The sequence below is a fragment of the Acomys russatus genome, chromosome 9 (assembly GCF_903995435.1).
Source record: "Acomys russatus chromosome 9, mAcoRus1.1, whole genome shotgun sequence".
Taxonomy (NCBI): Eukaryota; Metazoa; Chordata; class Mammalia; order Rodentia; family Muridae; genus Acomys; species Acomys russatus.
The window spans coordinates 24,813,867-24,829,650 of record NC_067145.1 but is presented as its reverse complement, the minus strand read 5'-3'; the positions used below and the strand labels follow the sequence as shown (position 1 = coordinate 24,829,650).

Genomic DNA, 15,784 nt, shown 5'->3' with positions numbered 1-15,784 from the left:
GACCATGTTCCTTCAGAATGACTGGGTTGAAGCAGGGACCGCCCTCCCCGCTTCCTGCCTGTGTGTGCCTGTGTGACTTGAACCTCACTCAGGATGCCAACATGTGAATCAGGAGTCCAACTCTCACACTATGGTTCAGTCAAGACAATACTATTTTCTCCTGGAGTAAGCCCTAGCCACTCTGACAGGAGAAAGGACATACACGGAGAGATGGATGCCGACATAGGGTCTGGGCGAACACGAGCTTTCCATTTCTCCTTGGTATCTTCAGTTCCATGCCTCAGAGTCCTCAGAAGTCCCAGCTTGGCTCTGCCTCTTAATTTCCAGTTTTTAGAAAACTTTTTATTTGCTTCTTAGTGATAATGGAGTCTGTGTTCTGTCTCTCTTGTGACTTCATTCTCCACTGTATCTCTACATTTGTATTGGGGGATGCTGTGTGAGCAACAGGGCAGCAAATGTGACTCAGAGGCTGCCTGCCGAAACGCTACTCCTGATCGCAACTAGGCGTTTACGTTTCCCCAGTCAAATGAAATATAGTACAAAGAGCCATTGGTATTATTTGGAGGGATTCAAATAATAGTGGAGTCAAAAATCAAGGTGCCGCTTCCTTTTCTTTAACAAGTTAATCTGTTTAGCACACTCTCATGGGAAGGGTTGGTGTAAGATGGACACGGTAGAAGGGTAGCTACTGTCATCTGTGAGTCAAAGCTTTAAAAAAAAAAATATGAGAGCGAGCTCAGTTTCAAGACTCAAGCCATAAGCTTCCTGGAAGAGGATGCTGAAACCAGCAGTTTCCCTACACCTATTTTACCTGCACATTGATCAGACAGAAAGTAGATAGCACAGAACGTATAATGCAGATGCTACTAAACGTGGCATACAGCTATGGAGGATCTGATTCTTCTGTGAGTTCCAGGCTATTGGCTGATGGAGACTTAGACTGGGCTAACTTGCACACAGGAAGGCCAGCATTGGAGTCAAGTGTCTGCTTTCCTAAGGGAAAGGAAGGCAGATGAGAGGACCCTGTAATGGGACAGTCAGAATATGGGGGCTACTGTAAAGTAGAGGTGCCGAGTATCTGAAGAATACGGTCAGTTTGTGGTAAAATGGCCTTCAAGCTGGCCTGCAAGTGGGCTGAGTGTACTTGTCACACAGAAGAGGGATGCACTCTTCCTCCACAGATTCAGATATCCCAGGCAGGAACTGACTGGCCTTCCAGTGCAAAAGCCTGGGAGGGTGGGAGGCTGGCCAGTGGAAATGTAAGGGGTCTGGTTGGCTTGGAGAGCTGCCCAGGAGTCTCTTCCTAAGCCATCTGCTGACGGTACAGCTGAGAGGAAATCTTCTTACCCAAGTGAAGGTATTGATTAAGATCTCAGGCTGGTCAAATAATCAGCAGAAAATGTAAATCTGAACAGGGAAATTTTTTTAAGGTCTAATTTTCAGTGATGTCTAGTGCATGAATAAGCAGATGTTCGGGAGAGTCCGCACGACTCTTGTCTATGGGCTAAGAACCCATCAGCTCTAGGAAGAGAAACAGAAAAACGGGGGCCAGGCAGTTCACTGCCTCTGGATTGTATCCCAGGAGCTGAGGGTTAAACACACTCACTAGGACTCTGTCCAGTGACCACGCCCTTCGGCTCTGGGACCATCTCCTCCAGGAATCACACGGGGCACAGCAGAGCCTACAGGGTTTTTCATCAGCACTTTCCGTTTTGTTTACTAAAAGAGTGAGAGGCATGGGAGCCAATAAGTCAGGGAGTGAACACTGTCTCCAAACGGCTAGCACTGTTTACAGCGTATGGTCCACTCCATGTAGGATGGTCCATTTGGCTGGACCGTCACGCCTCGACTAAATAACTCTCCATATAAGGCCGGTTCTCGTGGAAATCACTGGTTGAGAATTTACATTTCACGTGTCATTTCTCTCTCTCAGACTAAGCCTCTGAAGCCTGACAACTTCAATACATATTTACAACTTGTATTTGTGTTTCCAACAGGATTAATTTGGCTCTAAACTTAGAAAAATGAAAGATCATGTTATTTTCTTCACAAAAAAGGAACAAAAATTGGCACAAGTGAAGTCATACTCAATAGGATGCTGACACGTTCTTAAGAGGCTTTTCTTCTGCTTCAAAATCACTAGAGATTTACTAAAAAAGTACAATGGTGGGCAAAACAAACAACAACAAAAAAAACCAAAGGCAACAACAACAAAAAAACCAACTTTATACTAAATATCTATGTCTTTACTATTTTTATTTAATAACAGAAACATTCTCTACTCATGGATTACATATAGCTTAGACTATACTTAAGACTCTATTCAACACTGTCTGGGTCAGATGGCATTCCCATCACCTGCACATCTGGGCAAGGAATACAGCATTGCTGAGCCTTGTCATTCAAGTCTGAGGGATGGAGGTAATGATCCCACTGCCTCAGTCAGTTGTTGGAGATACGTAATATGCACATCACAGAGTGTGGCACTCCAAGAGATACAACACAAATATTTTGCAGCATAATGTGTTTTTCAATATAATGTTGTTCATCATTACTATTTAATCTGCACATTCATTGAGATAAACACACTTAACTCAGTGTACAGATAATTAAGCCATGCGATTCGATTGTCAAGAGAACTTTGTAAAACACGAGTGATGTCATTTAGAGAGCCTCCTTCCTCTATGCTATGTATCTCCCATTTGAGAGAAGTAGGAGACAGTTGTTAACACTTGCGTCAAGGATGAAAGAACAATTTCAAGGCCTTTCTGATTGCTTGCCCATTACTCTGGACCCACCTTACACAAAGCTCCAACAGCTGCTAAGAGGTAAAGATGGACTTGCCAGCCCTCTGCAGAGAGGATGACATTCCAAGCCCTTTAGGATGGGATCCACTTCCTCTTTTCCTGTGCCATCTTGTTTCCTCATTCCCCTGATGTCTCTCATGACTCAGTCATCTTTGCTGAACACTGATGTGCTGCTGGTCCTCTGTCCTTTGCCCCACATCACATATAGCTATCAAGGCTTTGAGTTAGTTTCAGCTACATTTCTCACTAGTTCCTCATTTACAGCTAAAACTCTGGGATGGTCCCCTCAAAGAAGCATGCTGGGCACACATGAGATCTCACTATTTTGTCCCTCATGGGTTTTTTTTCCGTCATAACTAAGCCCTGTCTCATTCCACATCAGCTTTAAAACTGATATTGGAGCAGTTTTACTGAAAAACTGAAAAGGGGAGCTCATGACTGTAGTCTCAGCATCTTGGAGGCAGAGGCAGAGGCAGAGGCAGAGGAAGAGAGACTGTGTGTTCTGAGACATCCTGGGCTACACAGTAACTTCCAGGCCAATGCAGGCAGCAGTGTGAAACCTTGTTTTCAACTCTCCTCAGCTGAAGCTGTGCACTTTGAACCCAGTGGTGATGTGTCCTTCACATGCTAACCACAGGCTATGGCATGCTTTCCAGTTTATTAGAGCTGCTTTGTGCCAACTGCAAAAATATGTGACTTCTTTCCAGCCCATTTCTAAGCTCCCATGTTGGTGACATGTTAAATAACTTAACTTTTAAAGAGTCAGAAATGCACAAGTAGTCCATGTATACTACCTTAGTTCCTTGTAAAAAGGTAAGAGTTGATACTACAGTGACCTTCTCCTCAACACCAAGTGGCCATTTAGTGTGTTTGGGACCTTCAACGATGCAGAACTGATTTCCACTCAGTTTTGTACAATAAGAGACATAATTGCATAAGAAAAGAAACACTATTAAGAAATCAAGAGTGTCCAGTGACTTAACAACTTATACTTTTCTGGGTTTAATCCAGATTGTGACATCTCTGAAATCTTGGGCTAGGAAGCTCAGTCACCAGGAAGATCCTGTAGACAAGGGAGACTTGACTTCCTGCCCACGTGCTCTCTGCAACTCACAGTCTGAAATCCTTAGACCACATTTTTGCAATCCTTGATGTGCTTTTAGCTAAACGAAACAAGCCCTGGCTAAAACTCTGACCCACATATCCATCGTTCTACGTGGCATGTGCACTGGGATTCTGGCAAGAGTGCCCTCACCTGTAAAACACTGGGTCTTAGTGTCGAGCCACACTCCCTACACCTACACAGGGGATTCTGACACCCGCCCAGCCCAGTCACTGAAACTCCATCCTCTTGGGACCCTTCTTTCTCCCCAGTATCGCTGAGCAAATGAGAAAACCACACTGGCGCGATCGCGCAAACACACACACACACACACACACACACACACACACACACACACACACACACAGTCTGTTGTTTATCACCTTCAATGCAATTATCTTGTTTACACAGTTACCTTTAACTTCGATTTTTATAATCACTCCCAAGTTAAATTTGTACTTTTGCCTTTGATCCCCAAATTTTACTTCTAACACATCAGCCAGAGTAGGCCTGATATGAAGTAAGGCAGGCTATGCTTTAACTCTGCTCCTGCCCTCATTGACTTAAAAGGCCTTTCTGATCTAGCCTATTACTCCAGCGACTTGGCAAACTTCCAACCTCACTCCTTGGCCAAGCCTTGCCCCCTGCTCACTTCTTTCCCTGCTGTACACAGCAGGCTCACTTTGGACTCCCTTTTCTCCAAGCACTCACAGGGCTAGCTGGCTCACCACTTCAGGAAAGACTCAAAAGTCACTTCCAGAATCACCCTATTGAAAGTATTTATTTTATTTTGTGTAATTTTTCTGTCCTATCTGAGAAGAGGCCAGAGATGTCAGGGGCAGCGTTATCTGCGGAGACTGAATTCGTGGTGGTAAATGAGAGTGACATAGGGAAGACCTGTCAGATTGGTTGCTGGTGAGTGTCACAACTCTCTGTTGATACTTCTGGTGGCCAGTGAAAGAACTCCAGACTCACAGTTCTGCTGGACAAAAGATACGGTGTAATCTCAATAGATTTGGGCTCTTTCAATTAGCAAGCCAGGTGGTTCCAAATCTCATGACGTTTGGAATGCTTTCAAACGCAGAGCATCAGACAGAGTATGAAAGCTCTGATATCTGTGAACTCTTATATCTCTCTTGGGCCACGGGTTGCTTTTTTCTAAATGGAACATAACATCGTATTCAAAGCCATCGTTGTTACACTCTGACAGGATAATTTTGAACTCAAAACCAACCAGTAGCAATTTGCATGAAGAAATCTTTAAATGAATATTTTAACATGTATGTTAAACAAATGAATTCAAACATTGAAAATGTTCACTGCAACTCTAAAATTAAGAGTCTTCAATGGCACACTGAATTTCTTTCTTTCTTTCTTTCTTTTTTTTTTTATTCACACTAGGTAGCAAAAAAGTGACATGGCCAGAAAATATGAGGAACAGATGGAAATGTGCTGGTCAACTGGAGTTCTCCTTCTGACCAGAGAAGTATCCTCACTTTTAACGAACAGAAACTTGAATGCATACACTCACTGCCACCACCACTGCCACCAGCAAAGCCTTTGAATCATTCTTTGTAGACATTAAAGCATAAGCCATTTTCAAACTCCACTCACTTTTCCAGATTCAGCAGTACAAGGAACTCTTGTATTCTTGGTTACCATATTTCTGTGCCCTAAACCTTTCTTCAAGATCTCACAGACTGAGCTACCTAGCCACACTCACTGCTTTACTGCAGGGGTACAACATGAATGGCACATGTCTGCCACACATCAGCAGGTGAGGGAAGATTTGGGAACCCCCTCAACAATCAATCAAACAACAACAACAACCAAACCACTCTCGCTTTCTTTCTCAGTTAAACACAGAAATGAATGGCCTTTGGAAGTCTCCTTAGGTCTGCTTGCTCCACAGTGAGGGGGTTAATGAGAGGACGTCCTCGAGATTTGGTCTGCTATGACCTTTTGCCTCTCTGCTTCTTGGTATGATCTCATAAAATTTCAAGTTTGGTGTCTGTTCCCCAGGCAGTTCTTCAAACCAGCAGCTACCTTAAGAGATATCGGGGCATTGGTGATGGTCTACCTCCAAAATTCTAGTCTCCTGGCAAAGCAGTGAAAACAGAGCAGGGCAGAGCAGTGTGTTTCAGTTCTGTAACCACACCTACCTATACCCCAGCCTGCATCCTGGTTATCCAGTTAAACTAGGCTAGTCCTTCTGGCAATTACCATGTTTGAATTAAAGAAGCCCTTGGCCACCTGCCTTGTGCCTGCAACAAGTTCCTTTTTTTAAAATCCTATTTATCTTCACAGTCATCTATTTGTGTCAAGAAAAGAAGCATATGAGCACAGCATCTGTTACTAGAGTCACAAAATTACCAAATACTTCTATAAGGAGAGAAATAGGCAATAAATCCATATTACTTGTCAGGTGTTTTAGGAGACAGTATTAGTCTTTCAATCACAGTGTCTTGTTTAAACTGAGCATATGGCGTTAACAGCAGAGTCACCAGCTCGGTCTGGTCTGTGATAGGGACAGGCACCACAGAAATGTCACCTCTTCAGATCTGGCAGAGGGAAGCAGCCCCTCCAACTAAGCGTCTCCCTGTCCCAACTCCCAACCCCACCGTGTCTATAGTAAACAGGTCCCTATTGGTTACTTTACTCTACTTCCTACTGGTTAATATTGGTTACTTAACTCAGCTGCTGCTGCTGCTGAAACCTATGTAAGTTAAGAATCTGATTTTGGGGGGAAAATCTAACTTTCTCTGGGAACTAACACTGATCATACCCTCTGAGATAGTTACTGGTTTTCTTTCTGGATGCAAGCAACAGGTAGGTCTGTGTGGTCCTACGAAATTAACCTTGTTGCTCTGTTTAAGTCTGCAGACTCTAGAGAGGTAAGAGTGAAGGCAGGCAGGTGTTAGAGGCCAAGAGACCACATGATAGGCACACCTGATGAAAGATGCAGACAGTCTTTTCAAACAAACCCTTGCATCCCCCACAGCTCCGGAATCTGAAAACTGGCCCCAAGACAAGGCTAGCTCTGAGGCTTGGATCCAGCCTCCCGGCTCCCTGGCCGTACACCCAGGTGAGCTGCGCCAGGGCGCGAAGACCCTTACCTGCCAGGCTGCCCGGTCTCTGGAGGGTGGCCGTGGCATACAGCTCCTGCGAATGCTTGCTGTACTGCTCGGAAGCGTGGACCAGGCGCTTGGTGGGCGACAGGGTGGCGTAGGTGCCGATGGTGGAGCTCAGCTGGTGGATGGGCGAAGAGGAGATGGTGGACTGCACGGTGGGGGGCGAGGTCACGCGTATCGGGGACAGGCCGGCCGAGGACACGACGATGTTGATGGGCGAGCTGGTGCTGTAGGACTTGGCCAGGCGGCTAGGCGACTGCTTGGGCGAGGAGCCGCGCGGCGCGGCGTAGGCGGCGCCCTCGGGGGCCGAGCCTCCGCGCTGCAGCTTGGTGGGCGAGCCACCCTGCGTGGTGGTCAGCGGGGAGCCCCCGCGTGGCGGCGCGGGCAGCGTGGAGCTGGAGTAGTAGAGCGCCGCGGCGGCGGGCGGCGCGTCCGGCAGGTGGAAGGCGCTGCCCAGGCTGGGCGCGAACGGCTCCCGCGGAGGCGGAGGCGGTGGCGCAGGCTCGGACCCCGCCAGGTGCCCCGCGCGGCCGGTCGTGCCCTGTGCCGGGAAAGCAGAGAACACGGGCGCTCAGCGGTGGAGAAGCAGCCACCCGCCCGCCCGCACGCCCCTCCCGGCTGCCGAGGACAACTTCTGTGCCCGGGAGCGCGGGAATCCAGGCTACGCGTAGAGAGGGGCACGAACCCACGCCCAGCACGTTTTCAGCTAGGTTCCTTTTCAAGGAGAAAGGGGCGGGCTAGGAGAGGGCGGCTGACTTTAAGGAGAAAGGCATGCCTCTGCTGGGCGTTCCAAAAGGTTTTAGTCACAGAAAAAAAAAATTTTTTTTTAAAGGCCACCCAACCGGTGATCTCCTACAACGCCCTTCCTATCTACCAGTTTTAATGAAAACTCCAGGCATTAAACGCTCCCATTATTTCAGGAGGCACACTTTCGGCCACCAAAAACTGACTGAATTACGTATTTGGATAGGAGACATAAAAGATGTACTACTGCTGCTTTGCCATTAAGACTCTTTTTGGGCAAGAGGTTAAAAAAAAAAAAAGCTACGGCACGAGAGTAAGTTTGGTTTTTCAGTGTTAAAAAAAAAACCTAGAGGAGACATCAATTAAAATTGTAAACAGTAGAAGAGCGTCCCTTTTCTGGGTTTTAAAAAGTGTACTCTAGATGGCTCAGTGTGTCGCCTGTCCCTCGTAGGCTTTTAAGAGCCCCTGCTGGTGTGCCTTCTAACTGAGGGCCAGTTGCTTTCCTTTTCACACAAGAACACAGAGACAAGGGCTGGGGTGGAGTTAGAAAGATCACCGAAGGCCGGGGTGGGGGGCGGGGCGCGGGGGAGTGGGGTAGGGAAGGCAGTTCCCTCAAATCTCCCTCAGAGACAAATCTGCATTAGAATTAAACACTACGTAGACAACTATTTCCAAAGAGAAGCTCTTAATTTGCTAAGCGTCACCAAGGGCAGGAGAAAGGGTCTGGGGAGTCCCTGGTGTGAAAAGCTTCTATCTAGCATTGCACAATGTGTGAGAGAGAAGCTGGAAAAATAAGGTTTTGGAATGCTAGGAAGAGAGCAAGGGGCTGGAGCGAAGGGAGAAAGAAGAGCCCATAGATGCTCTTCACGGAAATTTTCAGTTGTGTCTCTGCCCTTTGGGATGGCATTTGGCGAGTGGGAGGCTGGGCACTTGATCTACGTGCACACACACAGCATTCCAAGTTGTCTCTTGGATGTCAGGAGAAACACTGCGGACAGAACAGGGCAGCATCAAGATCCTGTATTAAGATCAGTTTGGGACTTGGGGAGGCAGTCAGTAAAATCTTATCTCATGAGATTGAAGAGCCCAGCTTGATCCTAGAACCCACATTTAAGGTGGGGGTGAGGAACAGGGTTCTTGTTGCGGTTTACTAAGGGGGGAACTTAGTTTAAGTGTCCCTGAGGCTCACTGGCAGGCCAGCCATCATAGGCTTTTTGCAGAGTTCAGACCAACAAGAGACCCTGTTTGGGAGGGTAAAGTGTACAGAACCCAGGGGAATACACTTGAGGCACTTTTCTGTCCCGCCTCAACACAGGCACAGGCACGTGCAGGCACATACACTCACACATATACGTACAGTCTGAGCACAGCTTCGTGTGTGGGAGACAACCGTTTGTTGGGAGACATTCTCTGTGGACGGTGTATGTGTGTATTGCTATCCCACACATTTGTTTCTATATAATATGTATGTTTAATATAAATTTCATAAGCATATTATGTATCCTAATCTGAACTGGGATTATTTTGAGCTTAACAGTAGGAGTAAACATAGAATTCAAGTTCCATGCGTTTGCTCAAAGAGGACCTGCTCCACAAAGAGACTGCATAGCATTTGCTGAGTAAATAAAGGAGGGAAGTGGTTCATAAACTTGGCCTGGGGTTTTGGCCTTGGGTGTTTGAAAGAGACACAAGATCTGCAGAACTCCTGTGTCTCCTGGAATCCCATAGCTATGATCTAAACTCCACGTGAGAAATGTGGAGCTTCTCCTTCAGCCTTCACATTGAGCATGGAACATAGTAGACTGGGTTTCTTAAACCCAACTGTAGGTGAAAATTGTCAGGGGACTGAAGGAGAGAAACCTGTTCTTTAGGATCCCAAGTGTGGGATCGAACGATCTAGTAAGAGAACAGGTGAGGTTAATTCACTAGAAGAGCAACCACCTCATGCGGGAGCTTAATTGCTACCAGATGAAAAAGATCCTGTGAACAGACTCTGAGAGGAGATATAAAAATGAGCCCAGAACTGGCGGCTGCGCGGATTGAAGACTTGGGATAGATTTGGCTGTTCATTGCTGCCCTTCAAGACGCTCCTAGAGAAAACCACTTGAGGGAAGGCTTCAGAGCTCCGGCTCCTGCTGAGGCTCTGGGGTCTGATTACCCCCCCTCCCCCGCCCTGGTTCCAGTGGAAGAAATACTGCAGCTCCTGACTTGAGAATCCTTCCTTGGGACTGATATCCTTAAGATTTTGTTGTTGTGTCAATTAATCCTCATTTCCTACTGTTTGGGTTAATCGAGGTTATAATTGACATAGGCTCGGTCAATAAGTTGTTAATAAAATATTTTGGTTAAGAAAATTGTGACTACAGGGGACCTACAGGGGATGGCTATGACTTTACCCTAGACATTTAATTCAGAGCCACTGAAGGTGGGGCCTAAGCAGCAGGCAGGGGATTCCCAGGATAGCCCGATGCCCAGCATACATGAGAACCAGTTCTTTTAAGAGCTGTGGTTTCTAGAGTGTTCTGTCTATTCACCAGACAACAGCGGTGTCGCCCCGGACAGAACAGAAACTCTGGCAGAGGCCAAGCTGCCTGTTTGGACAAGCTTTTTTGGGAGATGCCAATCCCACCAAACTGTAAGGACCAACCACAGCAGGCCATCTGGTTCTGGGGCTCAGATGTGGGTCCTGGGGTTGGTGATAGTCTGTCAAGGGCAGTAGACTATTACTGATCTAGAAAATTCTGCAAGCCCACAGACAGTTTCCCTCTGAAGCTCTATTCTGTCTGTTGTTGACTAGGACCTCTGCCACCTGGTATCCAGGCAGCAAGTGGTGGAAGATAATGGGGGGTGGGGCAGGGACAACAGGAATGGGGGAGCACCCTGTTTACAACAAAACTCTTTCTTCTGTCTTCTATGACACTAACTATGGTCTTATAATACATTAACGATGACATTACCAAATGGAGTACTTCGTAATAAGTACTGAGAAATGTAACTAATTTAAGTGCAGCTGTCCTTTTTGCAGTGGTGGAAGGTTGATACAGAGATATACAACTGGTCAGAGTGCAAATAATAATTGACTGTGAACTGCTCAGCCCTAAGCCATAGTATTACACTACCTCCTCTCAAAGCTCAGGAACGTCGTGGATGAAGGAACAGAAAGATTATAAGAGTCAGAGAAAAGGGAGGAATGCTATGTAATAGTGTCTCCTAGACACGACGGGGCCATTACAACAGCAACTCACAGAGGCTCTGGCTGCCTGCAGAAGACCTTAATAAAGTGAAGTCAGTTCCAGCAGGAATGGGAGAGTACCTCAAAAGGTTCAACATGGGAGACACTGAAAGGTAATTCTTGCTGAGGGAGGGGTGTAGCCCTAGTAGGTTGTCTATGTTCCAGTGGATGTCGCCACACTCATGCACACACAAGCAGCACTAACTGGACTGCCTTTCTTTTGATCTGTTGGAACGTCTAATCTGAGTGTACTAATTGTGCTGACTATTAACATCTACTAGTTTCCTTAAATGGTCCCCAAATATGTAGAGATTTTGGAAAATGCCACATTACTGCTATGCATTTTGAAAGCTAAGGTGTCCAAGCCGAAAACAGGCCTATAGGAGGATTTGGGTGAAATTTTATAGAATTTTTACCAAGGGGAAGGAGAAAGAAACAATAACACTTTACATTCTCTCTGAGGCAGTAAGTAGTGCTATTCACTGTGTACTAAAACATGAATTTAACACAGCCTGCTGTTTCCACGTGTTTAAAAGCCTCCATCACTCAACCTTCCCAGGATGCCAGCCTTACTGGTACCTGTTGAGCAGCATGGCCCCATCCACTTTCTTTAGGTCTGGCAATATCTCAAACTGGCACCTCCCAATATGGCAGTCACTAGGCAGACAGGCTCACCGAGTGCTTTTAATGTTGCTTGTCAACGGAAGAACTGGATTTAGCATGCATATGATTAATCCCGATTTACACAGCCACATGTAACTGAAGGTACCTTATTGGGCTGCACAGCTGCACAAGCTCATCTGCAGCTCATAACAAATGGTCCAGAGGTGCTGTGGTCCATCACAGTGGCTGATGAAGCAATAAATTTCTAAGAACAGCTCATCATTTGCACAAAAATGGGAATCTGGGAACAAGCATCGACTTCTGTTTAATTGCATAAATTCATTTAGTGACTCTTAGCCAGTTTGGGAGACAGAAGGCTGCAGTTCATGTCTACTTTAAAATTCACAATTGATGAGATGGCTTATTATAACTCACCATTGAATTAAGAACAATACACACTAGATGAAAATAACTCAATCCACTCCTGTAGGGGTTCAGCTGTACCTCAAACATGAGTTGCATACAATAAAAATGTAAAATCTAGTTTTCAAATTTGGGAAAAAATAGCCTTTTTTTTTTTTTTTTTAAATTGAAGCCTGGACTCCTGCCCATAGTGATATTTGAACATTTATAATCAATGGGAACGGGAAGAAATGTGTCATTGTTGAGGAGACCCTTAAAGAAAAAGAAAGATACAAAACATTTCACAACTTGGAGTGCAGTCAGCCCTGATGCTGTCCTTAAACATGGTTCTGGATGCTGGTAGGGACCATTCCTACCTATGTCTTCCTTCCTAGCTCCTTCAGTCAGTCCCAGCACCAATGTTACTTTGTCTCCTGACAAGGTGGGATCTGCTTCTTTGGAACTGAGAGGGAATCAGCTATCAAGTAGGTGATGTGAACCAACAGGTTCCAACAGGCTGGAGCTGGGTATACGCTCTGATGTATCCTGTTATTGTTGGAAAATCATCAAAAAAAAATAGAAACCATAAACTCATAAATGTGTTTATGAAAGAAATATTTCATCTCTTTGTATGTAAATTTTGATTGAGACAGACTTAGGATATACTGCAGTTATAAATGTTATATTCTATTTGTGTGTGTGTGTGTGTGTGTGTGTGTGTGTGTGTGTGTGTGTGTGTGTGTTACTCATTGGTTTATTGTGACCTTCTATGCAATTGTGCAGTGGCATCATGCCTCTTTGACAGAACTGTTTAATAGAGGATATATTTTCCCATTACTACAGAAATATAATTGGATCTGAAAGTTAGGCAATGCACAAACTGCTTCCAAGCAGGCTTCAACTAAACAGAGCCCAAGTCACTAACTAGAGCCAGTGTCCCCAGCACTGATAAGACATATGCTCTAGAAGCAGGCTTTGCAGTTCTTTTTTGAAGGCAGACCTTTCCTTTGACATAATGTCATTGTATTCAAGTGTGGGGTATACTCTCTGGCTCACAAATCTGATACTGTTCGGTTTGGGAAGAATGGAGGCCCTGCAAATATGGTGATCTTAGTCCAGTAGGTTGTATTAGCCTCAACAGCAAACAATTGCTTCATGTTCTTCATCCTAAATCTTCTACAGAAAAACCATGGATGGCAAAGTGGTCAGATGGGGGCTGTTTCTTGAAGGCTTGGTGTCGCTTTTATTCGCTTTGCCTGGAATTCTGACAGTATAAACAAACACAAAAGCACAGCAAAAAGGACAGAGAAGAAGGCAGAAAACCCCCAGTGCTTACAGCCAGCTCTCAGTGACCACACAGCCTACAAGCTCTCAGGAACGTTGAGTTCTAGTCATGGGTATACCCTGACACTAAGTGAACAGGTCCCCGATTTATGACAGTCATTGTGAGGACACAGTGAGACCTGCCAAGATTGCTGAAGCGGTCAGCAGGAGCCCAGCTCTGGGAGAGAAGTGACCGCTGCCCAGAATGCTAGGCAGCTGGGGCAGTGAAGTCAGGAATGACCTACCGAAGTCACTGGTTGGTGTCCTCCCGAGATGAGTGAGCCTTATGAATTGCCATCACAGTCTACTGCCTCCTTTTTACCGCCTTTTGCCCTTTCTCCCTTTCCCGCAGTTACAACACATGGGCAGACCTGTCACTTAAGGTGTCCCCCTCTGAAGAGAGCTCCGAATGGTGATGACTAAGTCTCTGTTGGCAGAAGTGCTTTTGGGTCAGGACAGCCGTCATCAAAGTAAAGGCTGGACATCACATTTCAAAGGAAGCAGAGCCTCCACATCCAGGATGTCAAGAGAGGTGTAGGAATGTGGCTTGCATCCGGAAGGACTTGGGCTACCATTTGCAGAAAGTGTCTTAACACCAGGTGATCTAAGTGATGACAAAGTGGTGAGACAGTAACCTGATGACTGACATGTACTCTTCCAGTGACTCAGGGAAGCCGGAATGAGAGACCAGACACTGCAATGACATCTTTGGAGACATTGACTTCTCACTGAGAACCATCAAGTAAGGTGATTGTGTAACATCAGTTCTGTGCTGAGTAAACTTTTAGAGAAATCTTGTGCTTTCTTTAGATACATTTGTTTCCTGCTCAGACGTTCACACAAGTACCCACAAAGCCTTTGAGTCTCCCACCTTTCAGATGAGAAAAAAATTTACCAACTCTAAAAATGCAAATGGTTTTACTGAATTATTGTGTAAATTGTAGCTCAGAGGATAAATTTACATGCCCAAATAAACAGTGCCCCCTGCCCCCCACCCCCCCCCCCCCCGAATTTACTCTCTGGATTACAAAAGATTTGCTTCTGCATTATTACCATTGTCTACAGGAATCTGATAACTTTCCCTCTGCAGTGGTCTGTGGAAAGAAATGCCAACCTTTAATTTCCAAGGAAGAAAAACCTTGGTGCTGTATGAAAGATTTGATTTTGGAAACAAGTCAAGTAAAATGAGGTGATGCTTGTCTGGTGATTCTCTTGAGGGGTACTGGCTTTGATAAAAACTGATAAATAACATAAAGAGAAGAGACAGGCTTTATGCACAGGGCCTGTATTGTCCCTGAAGGCATTCGCTGCCACAGTGGTTGCCATCAGCTGGAAAGGAAGGGCTGGTAACATTGCAAGTCACAGCTCACTGACAAATTCAGCTTTTTTGAACAAAGAAAATAAAGATAGGTTCTCCCTCTCCCGCCGCCCCCCCCCTACCCCCACCTCAGATAAAGGACCAAAAGACCAAGTTATCACCTTGTTGATCAACATGAAGGCAATCCTTACTGCTCTCTCTTTTCCCGAGGGTCCAGAAAGTATGGATAGTAGTAAAGGGAAGAGAAGAAAGAGAAAGGAGAGAGAGAGAGAGAGAGAGAGAGAGAGAGAGAGAGAGAGAGAGAGAGAGAGAGAGGAGAAGGGACAGAGGGAAGAGGAAGAAGAGGAGGAGGGAGGATGAGAGCATACATCACAGATACTGAGAGGTTCTGCAAGCCATTGTACCCCTAGCAACACAGACAGGAAGCACTGAGTATTAAAATTCCCAACCATCAAATCCTTAGGATGTCATCAGGACAAACATGGTGGCGCAGCTCCTTGACTCATTGGATACCGGTTTGTTCCTGTCCTTTAGCCTCCCCTTTACAGACTTTGGTAGGGTTGTCTCTAGTAAATATTCTATTAAGTATTACATATGGCCTTTTTTTTTAAGTCTTAAGAGAAAGAAAAGTAGAGAAGAAAATACAATACAGTGACACAAAGATCCTAGGGACAGTTAATCTAAGTCATACATAGTAAGGGTAGCTTGGTGGCAGTTCTTTTTAAAGTCAACATGAGCACTGACAAAAATGTATCACAGAAAACTTTTACTTCAGCATGAAGCTCTGTCAGTACAATTTTAATAATCTAAATATTTGCACAGAAAAGGAAATGTTAGCTTGGAACACAAATATACACTCCCTACAATACAAAACACTTCTATTGTCAAAGCCAGATTAAACATATTTATGCTAGAGAGAGAAAATAGGGGAGAAGCCTTGAAAGCAAAGTGAGGAATGCAGATTTACAAGAAGCAAGCATTTTAAAACTATCTGGAAAAAGGTCTTCCTGCCAGAGTCCCACAGATATGCCAAGAAAAATACGTAAAACAACATGTTTTCTCCTCTAAATGCTGCATGCTGAGTGCATTCTGTGAATTCTCCATGGGATACGTTTATGCAAA

General features: G+C 45.3%; 1 protein-coding gene across 4 annotated transcripts in view; it reads right to left on the bottom strand.

The window, feature by feature from the left end:
• Nucleotides 1–15,784, bottom strand: part of Ctnnd2 (catenin delta 2) — an 843,915-nt gene that overhangs the window by 383,862 nt on the left and 444,269 nt on the right. For all 4 annotated transcript variants that reach the window (XM_051151017.1, XM_051151020.1, XM_051151018.1 and 1 more), the window contains one exon: nt 7,026–7,581. In XM_051151017.1, coding sequence (XP_051006974.1) covers nt 7,026–7,581 — 556 coding nt within the window. The remainder of the gene's footprint in view (nt 1–7,025; nt 7,582–15,784) is intronic.